This window comes from Canis lupus, chromosome 6, assembly GCF_003254725.2.
Source record: "Canis lupus dingo isolate Sandy chromosome 6, ASM325472v2, whole genome shotgun sequence".
Taxonomy (NCBI): Eukaryota; Metazoa; Chordata; class Mammalia; order Carnivora; family Canidae; genus Canis; species Canis lupus.
The window spans coordinates 6,999,874-7,023,995 of NC_064248.1; the positions used below are offsets into that span (position 1 = coordinate 6,999,874).

Consider the following 24,122-nt stretch of genomic DNA (forward strand, 5'->3'; position numbering starts at 1 on the left):
GGCCTTTTGCAGCTTGTGATGAGCAGGGCAATAGGAAAGTCCTCTGGGCCCAAACCTCCCTTCCCATCGCACACTGCCTGGAGTTCTACCCTCAGAGGCCCATTCCTGTGAATGTGGCTCACAGTCCATCATTGAGGGTGCACCGGAAAAGACCATGAGTCCAGTGCTCACACGGCACTCGGAAGTGTGAGGCCCAGAGAGGGGAGCTTATTTGGCTAAGGACACACAATGAATCTGTGACGGGACCAGCATAGAGCCCAGGTCCCCTGACTCTTGTCTTTGCTCCACCGTTCTGGTGTCTGGGTGGAGGAGTGGGCTGGTGGACAGTTGGGAGGACAGGCAGGGACTCTCATGTGGCCCAGCTGAGCCTGATTGAGTGGGTTGACTCCAGGAGCCCAAGCACAGAGACCGGTGCCCTGGTGCTCATGGGGCATCCTGAGCCCTCTTCCATCAGGCTTTTGTGTGGAGGGGGGTGGCATTGGTGTGTGGGAGCACTCCAAACCCTTCCAGGATGGTTGGGAACTCCAGGGAGGGACCCCTGCTCCCATCAGGCTGGGCCAGGCCCTGGAGCCAGGACACACCTGGATGTACCTGGTCCAAACTGCAGCCTGGGATCTCCCTGGGGAGCAGCGAGCAGAGAGGGCCCTGCCTCCCTCCCCTTGCAGGGGACCAGTCCGGCCTCCACTCCAGTTCCCGGGGAGAGATTTCAGCAGAGGCCATAAGGGCACAGGGAAAATGTTCTCTCTCCCAGACCCTAGCCCTGTCCTTTGCCCCAGGCAGGGCCACATCCCCTATACCCTCGACAGAGCCCAGGCCACACCCAGGAAGAAGCACATCAGGGTGAGGAGGGGCGCCAGCGACAGCCCCACCACAGCACCTGCCCTTGGAGCCTCAGCAACCTACCCACAGCTGCCAGGGCCAGCCAGGGTCCCCTCCCCAGGGGCCACCCTCTCAGCCCCCACCTATCTGTGTAGCCTCTAGGCCCAGCTGCCATCATCCCCAACACCTAGCACTCCTCAGTCAGTGTTGTGGATTGAACCATGTTCCCCAAAATGATACGTTGAAGTCCTAACCCCGGTTCCTGTGAATGTGATCTTTTTAAAAAGATTTTATTTTATTATTATTTTTAAAGATTGTATTTATTCATGAGAAACAGAGAGGCAGAGACACAGGCAGAGGGAGAAGCAGGCTCCCTGCAGGGCACCTGATGCAGGACTTGATCCCGGGACTTTGGGATCACACCCTGAGCCACCCAGGTGGCCCTGAACATGATCTTATTTGGAAATAAGGTCCTTGCAGATGTCATCCAGTTAAGACGAGGTCATACCAGAGTAGGGTGGATCCTAAATCCAACAACTGGCATCCTTGTAAGAGGGCCATGTAGAGACCCAGGGACACAGAGACCCAGGGAGAGGGCAGCCATGTGATGACAGGCAGAGACTGGGGGATGAGTCTACAAGCCAAGGAACAGCAAGGATTGCTGGGGGTCACCAGAAGCTGAGAAAAGGTAAGGGAAGGATTCCCTTCTAGAACCTTCAGAGGAAGTACAGCCCCGTCAAATGCCTCCATTTGGGACTTCTGGCCTTCAGAATGGTAAGAGAAAAAATGTTGTTGGAAGACACCCAGTTGTGATTTGTCACAGCAGCCCCTGGAGACAATACAGGCAGGCTCGGCTCCCCAGATGCCTGCCCTCAGCACATCACCATCCTACTCAGAACCTCCGGGAGCCCCCCCCACCAAAGGCTGCGAGGAGAACCCAGTGGCAATCTCTACCGACACTCCAGGCCCCCACTGCACGCCACCCCTCACCACCTCCCTGCTTGGCTCCTCAGCATGCTGCACTTATCTGATTGGGAGGGCAAGGAGAAGGAGAAGTGGAATTTTGACTTTGGGTGGCTGGTGTCCTCTGGACGGAGGAGGGCTGGAAGAGGGTGATGATGCACAGGCAGGGGCGCAGAGAGGGGTTTGCACCATTTAGGGCAGTTTGGCAGTGCGGTTCCCCAGGGGTGTGCAGGTAGAGGTGGCCTGAGGCACTGGGAAGAGATGGTGGTAGGCCCCAGATCCTAGTGAGTATAAACAAGGGACTCCAGCTCCCTCACCCCAGGGATAGGTGCCATTGAGGCCCAAGGGAGGCGCTCTGAGCCAACAGCAGCATGGGGCCTCTGAGCCTCAGGCTTCTCTTACTGGTTACAAGGGCAAGTCACCCGGCTTCTCTGAGCCTCAGAGCCTCACCTGGAAACAGGGGATTGCACCTGCCCCACAGAGGGAGATTATAGATGCAAAAGAGAGGGAGGGGGTAGAAAAATGCTTCCTTCTAGAATTTGACCTGTGGGCAAGGTACTGCTCCTTGCTAACCTTCCGTTCTACCACCTGCAGAGTAGAAATAGGAGCCCCGACCTGTAGGGAGGCTGTCAGCATAAGAGGCCGGGCCCTGATATGCTGTGCATTCAACAAATGTGGCCCCTGAGGGGGGCTGGAAAGGCTTTATCAGCTGTGACAAATTGGGCCATTCACATCCCTGCTGAGACTTGAAGGAATCTGAAGAGCAGCCATGAGAGGACCAGGGTGAAGAATGTTCCAGGTAGAGAGAGGAACAAGAGCAGAGGGCTGGGCGTGTTCTCAGAACAGAACAGAGTGGTTGGGGGTGATGCACGCAGCAGGTGATCTGTACATGGCTTGGGAGGCCATGTTCCCGCTGCCGGCTCTGGGCTCTGAGCCTGCCTAGTCAAGGACCATAGATCCTGGGAGCCTGAGCCCCGGCAATGGCCACCCTCACCCTTTCACCCCTTCATGTATTCATTCCTTCATCAAATAGTGCCTGAGTACCTGCTACCTCTTGGGCCTCATCCCATGGGCTGGGGACACAAAGCAGCAAGGCTTGGTCCCAGTGTGTTCTGGTAAGGGAGGCAGAAGCCACAGCAGCCCCGGGACGCTCGGGGAGTGACATCTGCCCCCTCCCGCGGAGCACAAGAAGGCAGGCGGCCAGCCCCGCAGGCCCCGGGGCGGGGGGGGGGGGGGGGGGGGCATCCCAGAGGCCGTGATGCCCACGCCTGACCCGGAGGGCTGAGCAGGCCTCTCCAGAATGGAATGAGGAGAAGGGTGTTCCAGGAGGAGAGACGAGTGTGTGTCCAGATGGGTGTGTTCAGCCTGCCTAGACCAGAAAGTGGGGTGAGAAAGGGTCCACGGGGGAGCGTGGTCGTGGAGAAACCACTGGGACCAGGTGGGAAGGGCTCTGAGGCTCAGCTTAAGGGGTCTGGACTTAATCCTGCAGGCAGTAGAGACCACTGGGAGCCTTTCCTGGCTTGTTTCACAGCGCAGGAGTCCAAGGGGAGACGCACCCACTCACCCAGTGATAGAGTCGACTGAAACAGGGCCTTGCCCCTGGGGCCGCCATGTGCACCCATGGAGGATTCTGGGAGCCCGAGAGGGGAGAGGGCATTTAGGGACAGACAGACCAGGTCCAGCCACAGGCCTGAAACGTCTGCCGAAAGGGTGAACGGCTCTCTCTGGCTCCCCTGTGTGTTGGGCCAACCAAGGACGCTCCTGCGGTTGGTGGAGAAGAAATCTAAAACCCGTGAGCCTCCTGTTTGTGCTTGGCTGGTCTCCACTCCCAGGTGTGGCCCATCATTAACTCAGGGCTCTGGATGCACAGAGAGGTTACCTGGCCTTAGAGGTGGACCACCGTGGGTGGAAGGGTAGAGCCAAGGTCCCACCTGCCCCCGACTCTTCCCCTCCCTGCCCTCCTAATGAGATCTCGAGGGCACTGCCCGTGGAAGCACAGCTCTCTGTCACCGGCTGTGGCTGTGGCCATGTGTCACCAGGGGTGCTGGGAGTGCACGGAGCCCAGATCCCTCCCTGTCCTGTGAGGGAAGGTAGCTGGCCTGAACTGCAAGTGTCAAATTCCACCGATCTGGTTTCCCTTCTCCCCACCTGGGATACAAGGAGGGAGCCTCTCCTGGGGCCTGGGTGGGGGAGAGCGATGGCTCCCATACCAGCACCCATCAGCCTTCCTGTCCTGGGGTCACCACAGAATGGGCAGGGGAAGGGTGTACGTGCGAGTGTGGCAGTTTGGGGAGGTCCAGGGTGGATGCATCCTTGAGTGCATGTTCAATGCAGGAGCAGGCCGAGGCTGTAGGTGTAGGTGACACAGCACAGTGACTGGCCTCCTGGAAATTTCTCTGGTGGGAAAGGCCCTGGTACAGGCTGGCTCAGCCTAGAGGTACTGAATGGCTGTGCAGGAAAAGCCCTCTGATCCCACCTGGTCCTGAGAGGAAAGAAGCCTGTCCCACAGCTGCAATGGAGCATGGAAGCAAAGTCCCCACACACTAGCTCCCTATTCCCCCCAGAGACTGCCTCTCCTGGATGAGAACAGTCTGACCCCACACTTCTGTCCAAGCCTCTAGAGCCAATATCACTCAGTCCCTCTTGGTGTCAGCAAGCCCTCTGAGATGTTCAGGATGTAACTGCCTACCTAGAGTCTAGTCTCAAGCCCTCATGCTGCAGTCCTAGCCCTAATGGAGGAAGCCTGGGCCTCCCAGCAGTCTCTGGGCACCCCCTCCCCAAGGGTGCCAGGCTCTCCTGGTCGGTTCTGCACCTGGGAGAGGGTCAGTTTTCCTAAGAACCAGAGTCTAGCCAGGAGTTGGGTTGCAGCAGGCTACAGGGGGGGTAGGGAGGGTGGTTGGAGCTCAGGTTGCCATCTCACCCTGGGAGGCTCCAGGCAGTGTTAGGTAACAGTTCCAGGCCTCTCCAGCCACTGGGAGCCTGGCCTTGACACCCTTCAGCACTCTTCACCAGTCCTGAGGGGCGAAGTCCTGAGCTAAGTCCCTGAGATCAGGCTTCATTCTCCCCTGTAGGCTCTCAGCACCCCTGAGCCGGTCACCCAACCCTGGGACATCTGGATTCTTACTACCATTTCAGGGATGAGCATACTGAGGCTCTGGGAAGGAAGTGACTTGGCCAGTAAAGGCAGAGTCTTGATGAACACCTGGGTCTTCAGCTCAGGGTCCTGCCCTGCTCTTCCCACTGGCCAGGCTGCTCCACTGCCGGGGGGGTGGGGGAAGTGGGACACGACGACTCGCTGAGCCCAGGGCCAGAATGTCTCAGCCTGATGTGGCTCAGCCAACACAAGTCTGTGTGTGCATGTGAGTGGAGTGGGGTGGAGGGGGTGCTGGATTCCTCCCAAGTCCAGGTACTGACTGCCTTCATCTTTGTCACTTCTTCATGAATCTTTGAGATTTGTCACCCTCTCTCCTGCTTTACTCCTTATAGCACCTGCCTACCACCTGCTGATTTCCTATATACAAAGTCTTTTCACAGAGCCCTCAATGGCACCCCCTCTCCCCCTCCCTTAAAGGCTGCTCACCTTCCCTCTGCACCCTCAGGAGCCCCTCCCCTCCCCCAGCCTCCTCCCCACCAGATGCAAAGCGACCATTTAATTCTTAGGGTCACTTGGTTCTCCCATTTCTCACTCCTACCCATGGTGGTCGACCAGGGGTGCAGGATGGATGGCCAGTAGTTCCTTCTCTAGAGAATAGCTGCCCAGGGCTCCAGGCCCCTGGCCTGGGAGAGAGAAAGACACAAAGTAGCTGCCCCAGTGGGGCTTGGGGAGCACCCCAAACCCTGTGGCTACTAATGGGACCTTGTGCCTCCCCAGCAGGTATCCTAGCTTCTCTGTTTTCCAGGTTGGTCTAGAACATTCAATCGAGGCGTACTGACCGTCTGCAGAGTGCCAGAAGCCAGACATCTCAGGATAGCTGGCCAATCTGTAGCACCACCCGGCCCCTGCAGCTGAGCCATTTACAGGGATGCAGATGGAAGAAGAGCCCTGCCCAAGGTCATACAGCTGGGATAGGTTGGGCTGAGGTGAAGTGTAGGGTTTTTTTCTGTGTGTCTCAGCTGATATTCCTTCCCATCAGTGCTCATACGTTAGGGGAGGCAGTGAGCCCCTGGCTGTAGAAGCAGCTCCTTTTTGCTGAGCACTCAGGGCCTTTGCACCTGCTGCTCCTGCTTCCTGGAGGCTCCTCCCCCACATGTCTGCATGGCTCATTTTGGTCTCTTTCTTCAGGTCTCAGCTTAATTGTGCCCTCATTGGAGATGCCCCTCATCTAAAAGAGCACCTGGAGATTTGTCACCCCCTCCCCTGCTTTACTCCTTATAGCACCGGCCTACCACCTGCTGACTTCCTACATATAAAGTCTTTTCACAGAGCCAGCCCCCAGCACCTCCTGTCCTGCTCAGCATCTATCTATCTATCTCCCTAGCCAAACTGAAAGTCCCTTGAAGGCTCTTTTGTTACTGCCCCCCACCTGGCACAGCGTGGAAGGCTCCAGAAAAGAGAATGTGGAGCATGAGGCCACCGCAAGGGTACTGTGGTTTCCTTAAGCCACCAACTGGGCTCGCTTTCTAGCTCTTTCTACCTGTAAAGTGAAGTGGATAAAGATGTGGGCCGTGTGGCTAGGGGGGCACCCCCACATAGTGGTAACAATAATCTTCGTCACTCTAGGAAGGACAGCAGGAGAGCACGACCATGGTGGTCTGGGTCCTGTACTAGCTGTCTGTTGCTGTGTAACCTGTGGTCCAAGATCCAGTAGCTTCAAACACCAAATATATATCATCTCACAGTTGTTGTGGGCAGGAAATTGGGAGCACCTTAGCCAAATGGCTCTGCTTGCATCCTGTCTTGAGGTTACACCCGGGGCTGCCAGCATCTGAAGATGAGTGGGGCCAGACAGGCTGCTTCCCTGATTGCTGGCTCACACAGCCATGGCTGGGAAAGCCCAGTGCCTTGCATGCTATTGGCAGAGGGTCCCAGACCTATGCCATGGGGACCTCTCAGGAGGCTATTCCAGTGTTCCCACAATGTGGTGGCTGGCTTTTCCCCAGAGCTGGTCATCACAAAGAGAGTAAGGCAGGAGCTTTTTATGACCCAGCTTTGGATCGCTTATCATCCTTTCTGTGTATGCTAGCGGTCACAGTGGCCAGTCCTGATACAACGTGGGCTATCAGGAGGCGGGATCATTGGGGGCCATCCTGGAGACTGGTGGCCACAGTCCCCTGCTCCAGGACTTAGACAGTCACCTCTCCTCACTCAGATGCCAGAACCTTCGCTTCCTTCTTCTGGCACTAAGGCCTGTCACTGGGTCTCTATGATGCCTTCCTTCACCAGATTCCCAATTCCTCCCAGCTGGTCCTACCCAGGGAAGATCCTTGTCGCTTCCCTCCTGAACACCCAAGCTCTTCTAATCCAGAATGTACGTGTTGCATACAACCTTTGTTGGCTTTCCAGCACACATAGACTCCCAGGTAAGACACTCGGCCCCATGACTGGCCTCTTCCATCTCTCCAGCCTGAGCCAGTAGGCAATGGGGAGAGATCTTAGGCATATCTGGACCAGGCAAGGTGATGTGTTGAGGAAATAAGTTTGCTGGGACTTCTGGGTGGCTCAGCAGTTGAGCGTCTGCCTTTGGTTCAGGGCATGATCCTGGGGTCCCAGATGGAGTCCCACATCGGGCTCCCTGCATGGAGCCTGCTTCTCCCTCTGCCTGTGGTTCTGCCTCTCTCTGTGTCTCTCATGAATAAATTAATTATTTTTTTAAAAAAAGGAAATAAGTTTGCTAAGGTATATTTGGACTGGTTAGAGACACCTCGCTGTCCTAATTATCCTTCTGTTTGATCATTCATTCATTCATTCGTTCGAACAGCGATTGAGTACCTACATGCTAGGTCCTGTGTCCATCCTATGAGGTGAGTATTGTAATTATTTCTATCTTAGAGATAAAGGCACTGAGGCTTGGGGGTGGCATAACTTGTTCAAGGTCACAGAGGAGGTGGGAATTATCATATCTGGCTCCTGAGGCAGGGGTCTGAGGTTCCCAAACATGAACTGCAGAGAGCGGGGTACGTCCTATGCCCCAAATAGGCCTCATTCTCCTGGGCCCTGGTCACAGGCACACAAGAAACCTGGGCTCAGCTGAATAGGGCTTCTGTACTGTTTTGTGAGGGGTGAAGGTCTTGGCCAGGGCAGAGGCTGTTCTAGAACCAGATCCAGCCTCAGCTTACTGTTTTCATTGCATGGCAGGGACACTCAGGGTGGTGACATTTCTCAGATACAGATATCCTGGACTAATCCCTCTTACCACCCCCCTCTGCCTTATGGAAGGCCACTATGGGGCTTGAGTCCCAGGAAGGCAGAACGGTGCCCAGTGCAGGACCTGCCCCTGCTGATTGGCCCTGCCTAGGGCGCCCCACCCCCAGCTGCCCAGGTGGGTGCCTCCTCAGCATGGGGACAGGACAGGATGCAGGGGTTAGGGGACTGGAGGCTGAGCACTAGGGCGTGGCAGTTCTTGCCCCTCTAAGGAAGACTGGCTCAGGGCAAGGAAGGCAGAGAGCTGGCTGTCTGTTCTGGGCAGGACAACTGGAACGGTACCTGAGGCAGCTGGGGTTGGGGTGGGGGGCAGAATGGCTGTAGAGAAGCCTCTATGAGGAGGCAGGGTAGCTGGCAGGGCTCTGCTATGCTCTCATCTGTCCCAGCCAGAGTTGGGTGGGGGAAGGGGAAGGGAACCAGCTGGTGTGGAGTCTGTCTCCGACCTGCGCCCAGCCTGGTGCTGCAGTGGGGCAAGTCCTGGTCAGGGATACTGAACCAAGGGCTCTAGACACAGCCCTGCCAACTGATTCACTGTGTGATCTTGGGCAGGAGCTTCACTCTCTCTGGGCTGAGTTTTCACTTCTCTAAAATGAGGAGGATGCATATGATGATCTGGAAGTTTCTTCTGGGCTGACCACCCCTGCTTTAAGTTAGCAGAAGGACTGGGTGATGAGCTCTCCCTCTTCCAACCTCCTCCGCCTTGCCTGCCCCTGCTCTTCTCTGGTCCTTCAGCCATTTCCAATTTCTAGCCCTGACCTCCTCCAGGCCAAAGAGCGGGAACTCTGGGGATTTTCCGAGGGCCTGCAGTGCACAGCACTTCATGGTCATCTTCTCTGCTTCCGAAGGCTGGCCGCGCAGCCATTTTTGGCTTAGAGGAAGTGGGGCCAAGGCTGCACAGCTGGGGAAGCACAGGGTTGGCCTGTCAAGGGCAGTGCTCACTACACGCTTCCAGGGGGCCTGGAGGGACCAGGGGGATGCTGGCCCTGCTGCAGGGAGTCGGGCGGAATTCCTGACCCTTCATTTATCTCACCCTGTGCTTCTGGGACCAGCCAGGGGGTGAAAATGTGTGCAGATTCCTGGCCCCTGGCCCCCCTGAATGGGAATCCTGGAAGGGTGCATGGGGATTCTTCTGCCCCCTAAGGTTTGGAAGCCACTGCTCTGGATGGGCTGGGAAGAGGTGGGGGAGAGGCAGCCATATATGGGGTGCTGCCTGCAGCCTGGGAGGCTGGACCCTCCACGGCAATAGAATCAGCAACCATCTGGAACTGAGCACCCCAAGGCCTCTGGCTCGGGCCAGGAGCTGGGAGGGAGTTTCTAAGGCTCCTTCCTTCTCCTGCTAAACACAAATCCTTCCTGCAAAACTTGTTCTGGACAACAAGGTCACAAATGTTTTCTCTTTCCTGAGCAACAGCGTCATCTTTTTCTCTTGGCAGACTTGGAACAGCCGACATAGCCAAAATCATTAAAGTAATCCTGTTATGGGCCCAGCAGATCTCCATGAGGGGCCTGATCGGGTTTCCTTCCTTGTGGGACATGAGCCCTCCAAGGCAAAGGGTTTCTCACAAGTCCCAGGGCGCTGCCTCTGGTGGTGTGTGTGTGGGGAGGAGTCTCTCTGAGCCCAAATGTGGGCAAATCTCCTTCCTCAGAATTGCACTGAGGACCGCTTGGAAAAGAATTTTGTGAAAAATAATCTTGAAAACCAATATAGAGATTGGTGACAAGGGGTCCGTCACTGTCTTTTACTAGAGAGCTGGCCTTCCGAACTCACGGGTTCTCACAGGGAGCTTTTGCCCAGGCCTCCCACATGCAAAGTGCAGACTTGGGGTGCCCTTCCGCCCTTCCCTTGCCTTAGGAGCAATCAACGGGCCTCCCCCACACCCAGACTCCTGACAGTCATTTCTAGAAATCACAACATATAATAATATCCCAGCAGACATTCTCCACTTCATTTATCTTGCCGATTCTCAAACCAACTTTGGAAAGTGGGTGAGCTCACCTCTATTTTACAGATGAGAAGCTGAGGCTGGGAAATGGGGACAACCTACCCAATGTCAGAGGCAGATTTTGATGAAGCTCCAAGATCCCTGTTTGCGGTTAAAAAAAAAAAAAGAATACACCTGAAAATTATCGCTAAAATCACCATGAGTGAGTTTTAGCTTTCCTGTCATTATAAACCATCCATCTCTGACTTCATTTCTCAAAACACCAGTTCCGGATCATCGTATTTGTAATATTGCATCCCTTCTCTTGAAGGGGGCCCCAAATATGTATCAGCCCCTGTAAAACCTGCTCTAGTCCTGCCAGGGTCTTTCAGGGAGTAGACGGTAGGCTGGTGACGCCAAGTCAGCTGTCTTTCCTTCTATCTCCTCTTTGTCCTTCCTTTCGCCCTCCCTACCACCCACCCAGGTCTTGTTCCTACTCTTCTCGAGGTAATGGGTTGGTATGTTTCACCTGCTTTGTTTACCTGCAAAAGTGTGTGGCAAGTTCATGGGAACTGATTAGCATAGATATTCTTACTTCACATCAGACTTTGAAAATAAGCTTGTAATCTTTGTTGAACAGGGTTAGATTACCTCGTCTTATAAAAGGTAGAAACGACATAGGGATAGATACATGTCAGCTCATTCAAAGGGAACTTAAGCCAATCAGAGATTTCACAGATGGATGGGTTGCCTGAAAAGGCAGTGAGCGCCCCATCACAGGATGTATGCAAAAAGAAGCTTCAGCTTCTTTTGCTGAAGGAGCGATTCCATATTTGGGGCAGCGTGGTGTTTGGGCAGATGTGTAAGATGGGACCCTGAGAGTCCTTTTCTGGGGGGTGCGTGGAAGGGGACCAATGTAGCATTTAGGTGTGTGAGTACAGGAGCAAAGGTCTCTGGATAGGGTTTGGGCAGGAAGAGGCATGGAAGTCGGGATGGCCCTGTCTAGAGGACATTATGTCACCTCAGCATTGCCACATTTGGGGCAAGTGGTTGTCACCAGGGCTTCTCTCCCCAACCTTCCTCCCAGGCATTCTCTGCCCCGTTGTGAGGCTCTTGCTTTCTGAGAGCTTGTGCCCTTACCACGATGCTCAGGCCCCACTCAGCCCCTGCTCCTGCTGGATGCAGTGTAAGATATCTCTGTGAGGCTGGGCTTCTCCAGGTGGGATCCAGGAAGGAAGAGATCTGCTTGTTAAATTAACACAGATGCTGCAGAGGTAAACTGTGATATCAGGTGGGACCTGAAAATCCCACCTTTCATAAACTGTCAGCTCATCTACCCACCAGACCAGGTCAGAGCCTACTTCCTCATCTGTATTATGGGAACATTAGTACACATGTTTTGGGGATCGTGTGAGGTTTTAATGAGATCTGTGGTTCTCCAACCTCAGCCTACCGCAGCATCACTTGGGAGAGCTTTCGTTGACACACAAATTTCAGGGTCCCCTCTCTCCCAGAGTTTCTGATTCAGTGGACTTGGGAAGGGGTCTGAAATTTGGCATTTTTACAAATTCCCAGGCATGTCGATGCTCCTGGGTTGGGGAATGCACTTTGAGAATCACTGAACTATACCAGTAGGTTCTGGATGGTGAATTGGCCAGGGCATCAATCACCAGTCCTTCAGGGCCAGGGATCAGCTCTAACCAATTTCCATTTCTACTAGGTGGCTGCTCTGGGTGGGCACACGGTAGATGCTCTCAGTACATGGGGTTGAACTGCGGGTGAATGGAAGCCAAGTAGGCTCCTCCTCAGAGGCCCTTTAGAAATGGTTGTCAGTGGGTTCTGGTTGCCATGACAACAGCTGGCTGCAGCTAGGTGGTTTGGGGAACATAATCATGGGGCTTTTTGCAATATTGGGGAAAGAGGGCAAAGATCCTTGGCCTAGCAACTCGTGGACAAGAGTGTGTACAATGTGGCTTCCAAAGCCTCCCCTTTCTGGGTCACCCTTCTATTTGCTCTGCAGCCTGTGCCAGCTCTCCAGGTCCAGCTGTAGGTGAACCCACAAAGGATTTAAACTTAGGTTGCATAACAGAGAGAGGAACAAAGGGAAGGGTGGCTGTGTTGAGGGGGGAGGAGAGGGAATCAGAAAGAGGAAGAAATCTTGGCCTCTGAGAACCACAGGGCAGTTAGCCTTCACACAAGGAACCTGTGAAAGCCTCACCCAAGACCCCAAAGGGCCTGGATACAAGGGCCCCCTGGGGAGCTGTCCAAGGCCACACAGCTTGTGGGGGCCTTGGCAGTGTCCAGATTGGGAACCCAATTTGCTGTTGCCAAAGACCACTTTTGTTCCTTCATTTCAGAGCTGCCTTTTTGAAACTGTTGAACTTTGGATGTGGCTAAAGGGGGACCCCCGGGGTGGAGGAAGGGCAGGGAGACTGTGAGAAAGGTCTGGGGAAATGTTTTTAACACCTTGGGGATCCAGGCTGGTCATCATCTGGGCTTCGCTCTCCCTAGCAGCCCCTCCCCTGCCCCCTGCACCGCCACCAGCCTTCTTTATCTGCTTTCATGTTTGGATGCATCTGAGCCAGACTTTGGACACCCTGTCCCCACCCCCAGTTCTGGTCGAGTTAACCCAATAAGGCAATGGTTCTCGTATTCCTGTGTGGCTAAGAATGAAGGTTATTTAAAATTTCAATTTATGCCTTGCCTCCAGAGATTCTGCTCCAGTGGCTGGGTAAGGGTGCCCTGGGAATTGGCATTGAACAGGTGAACAAGCCCTGTGATGATTGGGATGTAGGCAGCCCATTGACTGGCCTTTGAGGCATCCAGGGCTGCTGCTTTGCCCTGTATATTCTAGGTTTCAGGGAGTTCTAGCACTCCTGCTGCCTCCAGCTATTCCCTGAGAATAGTCTGTTCAGCCCCCACAGCACTGTGTACACACAGCAGAGCCCCAGCTGGCCCCAGCTGGCCAGCTCACCGTGCAGCCAGCTGGACCACACACACTTGGCACATTAAGCCCAGCAGCCAGGCCCTCTGCGCTGTTCCATAAAGACCTGGCTCCTGAGCAGACAGGAGGCCTGAGCTAGAAGGCTGTGGGTAGGCTGAGCCCGCTGTCCCTGACATTGGAAGGGAATTATGATGTCTAGAGCCCTTTGGAGAAGAGATTCGGGCAGAGAAGCACCCTATCTGTGGAGGAAAGATTGACTTTGGGGTGCACCAGCCAGATGGGGTTGCTGCTCCATCTCCCTATCTCAGATTGCTCACCTGTGAAAGTGGGGAGAAGACTGAGTGCTCATCGGAGAGCTTTAGGAAGGTCAGGGTCCTCCTAAGTGAGGTCAGACATGACATTTGGCCCTGCTTAGAGGTCAAGGAGGTGTGTCTTCAGGCTCCTCCCTCCTCTCCTCTGACCAGGAGGCTCATCTGGGCCCTGCCTTCTGCTCATCACAAGCCTCAAGACACCTGGGAGAAGTGGCAGCCACAGGATCACCCCCCTCCCCAATTTTGCTGGTAAGGAAACTGATTTCTTATCCAGGAAGGGACATATAGAGGACAGCCACGTACCTGAGTAGCAGTCAAAGCAGAATTTGACCCTGAACTCCTTTTTTTTTTTTCTAAGGTTTTATTTATTGATTCATGAGAGACATACACACAGAGAGAGGAGAGAGGCAAAGACACAGGCAGAGGAAGAAGCAGGCTCTAGGCAGGGAGCTGGATGTGGGGCTCGATTCTGGGACTCCAGGATCAGGCCCTGGGCCGAAGGCAGGTGCTAAACCGCTGAGCCACCCAGGGATCCCCTGACCCTTGAACTTTTGATGGAGTTTCTATGCTTCTGTGCTTTGGTGACTGCCCTGGCTCTGTAGGTATGAGGTCATCACAGGCATCAGGAAATTGGCAAAACCGCTTCCCCTGCAGGCTTATGGAAACCTCCCAAGGGGAAAGGGCCAGGGCAATGCTTAATTCGACAGGCTTGGAGGTCCAGTGGTGGCACTTCAGACGCACTGTCAGAGAGCTGGTGTGACACTTAGCAGTTTTGAGCAGAGGAGGCTTGTGATGTTTTCTAGCCATATCCCTCTGCATCTGGTGGGGGTGCCAGCCCATGTTTTCTGACCACCTAGCCTGATCTGGGATCCTCTTCTTACAAGAGGACAGGCCAGCCCCCTTCAGGCATGCCTGGAGTGAGTTCCTGCTCAAGGCAAGAGCTTGCAGAGCATGACCTTGGAGATTTGTCAGGAGTCTGTGTGCCCGTAAAGGAGGAAGCCTGCATCAGAGGAGTGGAGGAGAGTCAGGCTGCTGGGACAGAGGCCCTGAGAGGTTGAGCCTGGAGCCCTCCGCAGAAGGGGCTGCCCTGGGCACATGCTCAGGGAACCCGCCCGCACTAGCGTGGGGAAGGGTACCACTCCAAGTGAGGGCTGAACACAGACCTCAGGTGCTGAGCCGGTACCCCCGGGGGAGCCAGGCCTGGCACTCCCAGGGATGGAGTGGGGTGGGAAGGGTTTGAACCGACTTGACAAGCTTGCTGATGGGCACCAGGCTCAGCTTGCTGATGGGCACCAGGCTCGTAGGATCTTGTCGGGGAACTTAGGACAAATCCCTTCATTCTCTGAGCCTTTGTTTACTCATCCGTCAAGTAGGGATAAAAGTGGATACCTTGCAGTCATATATATGTAGAATGTTGAGCTCAGTGCTTAGGATCTATTTGGTACTCAATAAATGGTAGTTAGTCCCCTCTGTCCTGTAGTAAGTGGCAGCCCATTGCAAGCGCTCAGTCAATATTTAGGTCTATAGAACAAGGGATCATAGTGATCAAAAGGTACTGATATGAGATAAGATGAGCTTTGTGGGATGCTACATATTTATTTTTATTTTTTTAATTTTATTTATTTATTCATGAGAGACACACAGAGAGAGGCAGAGACATAGGCAGAGGGAGAAGCAGGCTCCCTGTGGGGAGCCCAATGCCAGGACGCCGGGATCACGCTCTGAGCCAAAGGCAGATGCTCGACCATTGAGCTACCCAGGTGCCCCAGGATGCTACACGTTTAAAAGCTGCTCCCCAGGACAGATGCTTTGTCTGTTGCAGGTGCAATAGTTTTCATGTTGTTCACATTCAGGAGAAGCTTATAGGGGGAGGGTGTGGGATTGATTGCCTACAGAAGAAAAAGGCCTACCCTGGTGGCCCCCCATCACTCCCTTAGAAGATCACATATTCCTGATGAACCCTTAATGCAGCCACACCTGTACCTACACTTGCACAAACCTTCTTCAGTTTTGTTCAGTGGAGATAGACCCTCTCCCTCTGAAACCCAACAAAGTAGGGCCCTGAATAGGCCACTAAGTCCTTGTCCAACAATGACTACAATCCAGTTCCTAGCTCCCATCTGCCCCAACCTAGTCTCTGTAACTCCAGTCCACCTTTCCTGAATCCTCTGTGGCTCATCCAGCAGATGCCTCCTGTTGCCTGCAGGTGGCGGGGGGTGGGAGGCAGTGAAACAGAGGAGGTCCCTAAAACAGATGTGACCTGAAGGGACTCCAAGGCAAAAGGAGACCAGTAATCTGGAGACATGACTTTAAGCAGGAAATACTTGGGGAGTTGGGGGGCTGGACAGCGGTGAAGAAGCCATCACTCCTGGAGGGATCAGGGCAGCTTTCCAGAGGTGAGCATGTCAGTAGGACCTGGACATAAAAACATGGAAAAAAAAAAAAAAGACATTCTGGATACCTCAGAGGCATAAAAATGCACAGCATGGACCAGGATTTCTCCAATTTTGCTGGAATATGGAGTTTGTGGAGGAAAGTTATAAAGATCAAGCTAGAAAGACAAGTCAGGGCCAGCTTTTTTTTTTTTTTTAAGATTTTATTTATTTATTCATGAGAGACACAGAGAGAGAGGCAGAGACACAGGCAGAGGGAGAAGCAGGCTCCATGCAGGGAGCCCAATGTGGGACTTAATTCCAGAACTCTGGGATCACGCCCTAAGCCAAAGGCAGACGCTGAATCGCTGAGCCACCCAGGCGTCCCCAGGGCCAGCTTTTGAATGCCCTTGCATTCCAGACTAATGAGATCCATCCACTCCACATACTTTGATTGTGCACCTGCTATGAGACTGAAACAGATAATAATTCAGATTCCATCCTTGACAGTGACTAGTCTGGATAGGAGCAGGGGGTTGTCTGAGAACCCTGGAGGGGGTGTCTGGAAAAAGCTTGATAAACCAGATCTGGAAGAGATTGAGGATCTGTTTCTTTTAAATCATGCCAGGGATGGACAAAAAAAAAAAAAAAAAAAAAAAAAGGACTCTGGGAAGAGGACACCTGCACAAGGGCCCTGTAGTCACAGGGATGATTGGCTTATCTGTGCACTCTGTCCAATGTTACAATGGTGTCAGCACTACTTGTTGATTGGACTCCCCAGATGTGACCCAAGCCTCAAACAAACAAACAAACAAACAAAAAAACCACATGTAGAATGTAACTATTATGAAGCTCAATCATGAAAATCTCCAGAGTCAGGGGTATCTGGGTGGCTCAGTGGTTGAGCATTTGCCTTTGGCTCGGGGAGTGATCCCGGGGTCCTGGGATTGAGTCCCGCATCGGGCTCCCTGCAGGGAGCCTGCTTCTCCCTCTGCCTATGTCTCTGCCTCTCTCTGTGTGTCTCTCATGAATAAATATTTTTTTAAAAATGTCAAGTCAGACAGCTGCAGGTGGGAAGCAGAGGTAGGGGCACAGAGCAAAGGGAAGAAAGGACAAGGGTACTGATAATGTTATCATACGGTGTAAAGAAATACTGCCTGCAATAGTTGGATCAAGAAAGGTCCAAGGCTGCTACTTCAATTATAAAGATGACCAGCGGAGGAACTAAAGTAGGTATATAAGTAATTATGTTGAGATCTGTGGACGGTGGGGGGCGGGCAAGCTGTGGTTTTAATGACCTCATTCATCATTAGCAGGACTCAAGAGGTAACACCTAAAAATATAGGACAATAGCCAGCCACAAAGACCTTTACCAGCATGGAAATAAGGACCAGAATAAAGTGTTAACCAAGGTTAAAGGTGATTCTCTCTGGGCAGTGAAGATAAATGAGAAATGGAAGGGAATTGACAGGAAACTGTTGTCTATAACCCACATGTGACTAATTCTGATTTAAAAAAATGAGGTGTGGGCAGCCCAGGTGGCTCAGCGGTTTAGCGCCGCCTTCAGCGCAGGGCCTGATTCTGGAGACCCAGGATCGAGTCCCACGTCGGGCTCCCTGCATGGAGCCTGCTTCTCCCTCTGCCTGTGTCTCTGCCTCTCTCTCTGTGTCTCTCATGAATAAATAAGTAAAATCTTAAGAAAGAAAGAAAAGAAAGAAAGAAAGAAAAATGAAGTGTGTAGTCACTAGTCTTTAGGGACTGGGAACCAGTAAAATAATTGGTTCTTTGGCCAGAGACAAGATTGTTTGGATTTTTTTTTAAATGTATATATGTATTAAATTTAGGGTGAATAAACATTAGCAAGGCAGAATGTGTGAAAGACACTTCTTTCACCACAGGTCCCAATTTTTCTAGTCTCCTCTAGAGGCAACCAGTGTTAGCACTTTTTCTTCTCTCCAGAAAGGGAATGTACTTACAACCAAATATAAACACAGTATGTACACTCTTCCTTCACTTCCCCCCACCTGCTACAATGTTTTCTAAAAACACAAACAAGCTTTCTACAACTGCTGTCATTACCTTCGTTTTTCTTTTATCAATTTATCTCAGAGATTGTTGTGTTAGCAACGAGCTTCCTCATTTACCTTTTTTATAGCTGGGTGATATTCATGTACAGCTGTAACAAAAAGAAATTATAGTGCCTATTTCCCACAGCTCCACCATAGTGTGCCATCAAACTTTTGGTTTGTCATTGTCATAGGGGAAGAAAAGTTATCCTGGCCAGAGTTTTGATTTGTGTTTTTTTTTTCCCGTGTGGGGTTGAAAATCTCTTCATGTGGTTAAAAGCTGTTTGTATTTCTTTTTTTCTGTGAACCAATGATTCATATCTTTTGTTCATGTATGTTGATCCAGTTTTTTTTTTTCTCAATAATTACTGGGGCTCATTATGAGGGAAACTAGTCCTTTGACTTTTTTTTTTTTAAGATTTTATTTATTTATTCATGAGAGACACAGAGAGAGAGACACACACAGGCGGAGGGAGAAGTAGGCTCCTTGCAGGGAGCCCAATTCGAGGCTCGATCCCAGAACCCCAGGATCATGACCTGAGCCGAAGGCATGCTCAACCACTGAACCACCCAGGTGCCCTTCTCCCGTGATTTCTTGCAGGACTTTTCCTCTTTCTTCTCTCTCTTTTTAAAAATCATTTAAATCTTTTATCTATCAGGAATGTCTGTTTGTGTGAAGTACTTGTGTGAAGCGGGAGGCGTGTATCCAACCTACTTTTTTTTTTTCCAGCGGCTTAGTGAGAATGTATTTGGGGGAGGATGGGTGTGGGGTCAGGAAGGCAGGGCAGTGAGTACAGAATATGAAGACATTTCCCTGGCAGTGGGTGTATAAGAAACTGAAGTGACATGCACAATCAGGAGCTGCTGAGATCATCCAGGTGAGAGGTGAACCCAGAGAAGCCTGAGCTAGGGCAGAGACAGCAGGTAAGAAGGGAGAGAGGGTCCTGGAAATAGAAGCCATAGGACTCAGTTACTGGTTTGATGGGGAAAAGAAAAACAAAAGATGCCTGTTCCTGCCTGGGTGACCTATTATTAGCAGAGAGAACTCAGTGTTGTCATTTCTGGCCTCACAGAAGAGGGCTACAAGGATTCAGAGTTAAAGACTGAAGACTCCTGGGACACCCTGGGGGCGAAGATGTTCAACAGGATGTTGGGAAGGTGGGAAGGAGTACTAGAGATCTGGGGGAGGAATTCCCCACTGCTCTCTTGAGGGCCAAGTATAGGAGTCACATTCGGTTCCTGGGCTGGACAGGGTGCGCCCCACCCTCAGGGCTATGGCATTCATCTCGTCTGTTGCAGGGACTGGTATCCTGACAAACTGGACCTGGAAGTCTAAAACTGGAGCCACAGGAACAATCCTCTCTTTACCCAGGCGTTACTATTTACAAAATATTGGTTGTTGGTTGGTCCTGTTTTGAAAGATGGAGAATGGTCTCCGAAAGAAGGGAGATGGCCACTGTTCAGAAAGAATTCGCAACAGCCTGTGCAGCTACTGCTACTACTGGCGACGACTCCCACTTCTAGAGCACTTACCACCGCAGGGACTTGCATCCTTTAGGAACGCCGAGTTATGCCGCCTAATCCTCCTGACCCTATCTATAATGCAAGAACCAAAGCCAAGGAGGCAGAGGTGGGGCTCTTCCCCGCCACCCAGGCAGCCAGACCTTTCAAGTCCGAGGCGCCCCCCACCCCCCGCCTCTTCAGTCCAGGGCGCGCCCCCTGCCGGTCACTTCCCGCCCCTCCCCCCCGCCCCTTCCCCAAGCAGGCCCGCGTTCCCGTCCCGGCCCTCCGCGCTCCGGCGGCCCCGACCCGGTAAGGCGGAGAAAGCGCGAACACGCGCGAGCGGCAGCCAGCAGCAGCAGCAGGCCAGGCGGCGGGGCGCACGGCCACGGCCCCGCGGTGACCGACCGGGCGGAGCCGCCGGCCCGCGGAGCAGCAGCATCGAGACCCCGGCCGCCGGGAGAGCTCCGGCCAGGCTCCCGGGCCCGCCCAAGGGGCGGGGCCGCCGGGGGGGGCGGGGTCGAGCCGGGCCGTACCAAGAGCTCGGATTCGCCGGGGGAAGCCTGGCCCCGAGAGCGCGCGCGCGCGGCCCGTTTGGGCGGGTGGTGCCCCGACCGCCACGCCCCCACCCCCGCAGCCGGCGCAGGCGGTGGTAGCGCCTCGGTGGTGCGGGCCTGCGTCCTGTGCAGGTGGCCGCAGTGCTGCCGGGCCGCCCGCGGTGAGTGCGCGCGGTTGCGGTCGCGGGGTTCGAGGGTGGGGCGCCGGGGCTCGGGGTGCCGGGATCCGGGGCCCGACGGCTTTCGGCCGCTCGGCGCTAGGGCGGGCTTTCGGGCCCGGTCGCTGCGTGTCTCAACTGACGCTCGCACGGGCAGCGCGACTTCCACCCTGGTCCTTCCCGGGGCGGCCTTTCCCCTCGAGCTGACCTCTCGCGGCGGCTTGAGGGTCGTGGTTTCCACGGCCCAGGGCGCCCGACGGACCTTCAGGGCTCGGGTTCCAGTCTCCGCGCCGCCGCCCTCAGCACAGCCACTTGTCCTCCGTGAGGCTTAGTTTCCCCGTCTGTACAATGGGCCTGTAGAGGAGGCCAGTTATTGAGGTAACTCAGGTAGGAGACGCTCAGTAAATGCGACTGGGACCCGAATCTGACCCTGCAGCATCAGGTGGGCTCAGTCGAGGCTTCCGGGGAGCCTGCCAGCCCGGTCTCCCCTGAGAATCGTTCTGGGTGCGGGCAAGGGCATCCCTGGGGGGCAGTGCCCCTCGTGGCAGGTGATGTGGTTGGTGGCCGCTGCGACACATACTTGCGGGGCTCTGCCGGGCAGCCAGGGCACCTTTAGGTCGTGGCAGCAATTGGGTAAGAGGTCGAGGTCTTCTGGGAAGCGAAGGGGGCTGCAGGGAACTTGACCTCGACTTTTTGCTTGTATTTCTCAAGATCATTGTGTAAGCTGGTGGAACAGTACTGAACAGTTTGGGTCCACTTCAGAGAACCCGGCTGCCCCTTTTCTTAGACCCGTGAAATACAGCTTTCCCTCTGAGCTGGGCGAACTGGAGAATGGTGCTTGTACCAAGGGAGATGAGGTTGGAGTGGGTAGTTCTGGATTTTTTTTTTTTTTTTTTTTTTTTTTTTTTTTTTTAAATTTTTATTTATTTATGATAGGCACACAGTGAGAGAGAGAGAGAGGCAGAGACACAGGCAGAGGGAGAAGCAGGCTCCATGCACCGGGAGCCCGACGTGGGACTCGATCCCGGGTCTCCAGGATCGCGCCCCGGGCCAAAGGCAGGCGCTAAACCGCTGCGCCACCCAGGGATCCCGGTAGTTCTGGATTTGAATCTTGGCCCCTTGGTAGGACAGTTAACTTCTTGGAGCCCTTGTTTCCTCCTCAAGGAGTTCAGGGAGAGGTGCAGCCCACTTTGCCACCCACACAGGGTTGAGGTTCTGAGCATCCAAAGGAGGGAGGGTCTTGGAGGGTGACACGGAGGACTCAGTATTGCATGTAAGCAGAGTAGTTAGCTAACCCTCTGGGGTCCAGTGCCCTAACTGTGCAGTGCTGTAATTCCTTAGGCTCTCTCATTTGGGGAGAAGACCAAGACCTTGATGAACTGCTTCCAAGTTCTGCCTGTAACAATCCCCTTTGAGTGGCTGTGGGGTTGGCTTGATCAGGAAAGTAACCCAGAAGTCCCAGTTGGTAGAGCAGTGAACCCAGAAGGGAATGCTTTCTTTTTTTTCTGTTCCCCAATGGTGGTCTTATTTCCTTTTTGAGAGAATGGCAGTTCTTGAGCTTCTCATGATTTTTACTACCAGCTGAGGTGAGAAACTGTTTTGTTGGGCAGATAACTTAATCATTGTCTCAGTTGTCCAAAAAACCAGGGCTACATTTCAGAGAATGGAAGATTAGCTTCCAGTAGTGTTGTGGTGAAAACTTCCGGGGGGCCTGGGGGGGGGTCCTTAACTCTCCAAAATTCTTCGTGTCTAGCACTTGGAAAAAGAGCAGATAGGTTTGAGATGCAAGGAGCCCCAGGGATGTACTTCAGCACCTGAAAACAGGTGCTGACATGATGAGTAAGGCAGGTGCATACTTCTGGGTGGTACGAGTTTGTAAGCAGCCACAGGATTTGTTGGTTGCCTGATAAACCTGAAATTTTAGGACCTGTGACTCCCTTAACCCCTTGAAAATCAGGATCTGAGTTAGATGAGTCCAGCTGTGCTCAGGAGAGCATTTGGAATCAGAACTGCTTGGCAAATCTAGAACACTTACTGTGAATGTATGGGATGTTTCGGGTTAATAAGAATTTAGCTCTTAAGCTATAGTTGTAGGACCTTCCATGGTTCCAGAAGGCCAGCTGCCCCTGAAACATCTACTTCCTTATGTTTTAGGAAGGAGCAAAGCACAGGATCGGCGGGCAGGGAATCTGACTTCTAGCTCAGGCACTAGCACTGTGCGCTTTTTGGCAAACCACCCCAGGCCTGCAGGCCTCAGTTTAGTACTTTGGGATTTAACTTATATGTCAGATTCATTTAAAAATTAAAATCAGGGGATCCCTGGATGGCGCAGCGGTTTGGCGCCTGCCTTTGGCCCAGGGCGCGATCCTGGAGACCCGGAACCGGATCCCACGTCGGGCTCCCGGTGCATGGAGCCTGCTTCTCCCTCTGCCTGTGTTTCTCTGCCCCCCACCCCCCCCCCTCTGTGACTATCATAAAAAAAAAAAAAAATTAAAATCAGGACAAAATGAATGGAGAGATGGCTCTTTTATAACAATGTTTTTTTTTCTGTTTACAGAATTATTAAGTGCTTACTATTTGAAGAAAATAAAACTATTAAGAAATACACAGTGTAGTTACTGAGCATCTCTCATAGCCTCACTCAGAAAAATAACTGCTAGAGGTAGAATATACATTCTCCAGATACTTTTCTTCACGTATAAAAACATTTATTCTTTTTTTTTACTTAAAACAGAAATGCGCTGCTATTAATTTTACTATAAATGTTACTGTTTTGAGACTTGCCTTTTATTGCTTATCATGATATATCACCGTGTAAAACTCTACCTCATTTTTTTTAGAACCTCATTCGTTTTAAAAATGACAGAATATTCCAGTAACTGGTATTATTGAAAAAAAAAAGGTTTTTTTTTTTTGTTTTGTTTTGTTTTTTGTAGCTTTTTGTGCTATTACGAATTCTGTGGCAGTGAGTAAGTAGCCTTTGTTCTTTATCTTTGTGCAACTGGGCAAATATTTTTGCCGTTATGAATTCTTAGAAGTGGAGGAGCTGGATCAATGTTTATGAGCTTTTCAATGTATTCATTTAACAGATACTGAGTAGCACATGCCAGGCACTATTTAGGGGTTGCAGTTTTTGGAGTGAACTGAGGGCAAATAACACACATGATTTGTCAAATGATAAGTAATTTGAGGTTTCACTTTTTGTTCTCTGTCAGGTTCATTTAAAAATCAAAATCCGCAAAAAAGAGAAATGTAGAAATGACTATGTAAGAATGTATTTTTTTTCTGTTTACAGAAAAACTGTTTATTATTAAAAAAAAAAGACTATTACAGAAATGTGTAAAATAGGCAGTAAATGTTTTAAGAAGGAGCCTTCCACTGAGACATCATCTCTACCGAGAAAAATAATGCGAAGGGGTGAGTGTGTATGTTTATAGAAATGGTGTGACTTTTAACGTCAGTACGTATTGAACTCCCCTCCAGAAGCATTCCCTTGTTATATTCCCACCAGCAGAGATTCACATTTTTAAATTCAGAATTCTCAGGTCAGTTGTGAAGACGAACAGCTGGAGGTGCTTTTGTTTCAGGAAAATTTATGCCACACTCTGTGCAAAATTTGTATTACGTGTGCACATGTGTATGTATTTTTTAATACCTCTGATGACCCCAAAAGGCTAGTGTTTTCATACCGGATTCATAGCTGGGGAGGCCATCTCAGATGCAGTCATGTGCTCGTCTAAGGGTCAAGCTGAGGCCTCACCCAGGACTACCTGCTGCTTCCAGATCCCCTCTCATTTTTTGTGCTGTGTTGTCTTATTTTCTGTCTGGAGAGGATTTTCTTTTTATTTTGGTGGAAGGGAAATCACCTACTACAAATAATTACTTGGTAATATGATTATTCCTCCTCGCTGCCAATACCAAAGCACCAATAAGTATGTCTGTCTTTTTTAATTAAACAAATTTTGGTGGGAGGCAGCTGGGTGGCTCAATTGGTTAAGTGTCTGACTCTTAATCTCAGCTCAGGTCTTGATCTCAGGATCATGGGGTTGGGCTCTATGCTGGGTGTGGATCCTACTTAAAAAAATTACTTTTGGGGACCCCTGGGTGGCTCAGCGGTTTAGCGCCTGCCCCTTTGGCCCAGGGCATGAT

General features: G+C 52.2%; 1 protein-coding gene across 6 annotated transcripts in view; it reads left to right on the forward strand.

Moving 5' to 3' along the window:
• The first annotated feature begins 13,412 nt into the window (after positions 1-13,412).
• The window catches only part of LOC112646051 (NADPH--cytochrome P450 reductase), a 69,009-nt gene continuing 58,299 nt past the window's right edge, over positions 13,413-24,122 (forward strand). The window contains exon 1 of one of the 6 annotated variants that reach the window (XM_035718292.2): positions 13,413-13,569. Coding sequence is in view for 1 of the 6 variants with exons in the window: in XM_035718284.2 (XP_035574177.2) it covers positions 19,329-19,388 (60 nt within the window). In the remaining 5 variants the exon portion in view is untranslated. Of the gene's footprint in view, positions 13,570-19,051; positions 19,389-19,847; positions 19,977-20,163; positions 20,361-24,122 lie in introns of those variants that run through there. The other 5 variants (XM_035718284.2, XM_035718287.2, XM_035718281.2 and 2 more) reach the window with 5 other exon arrangements.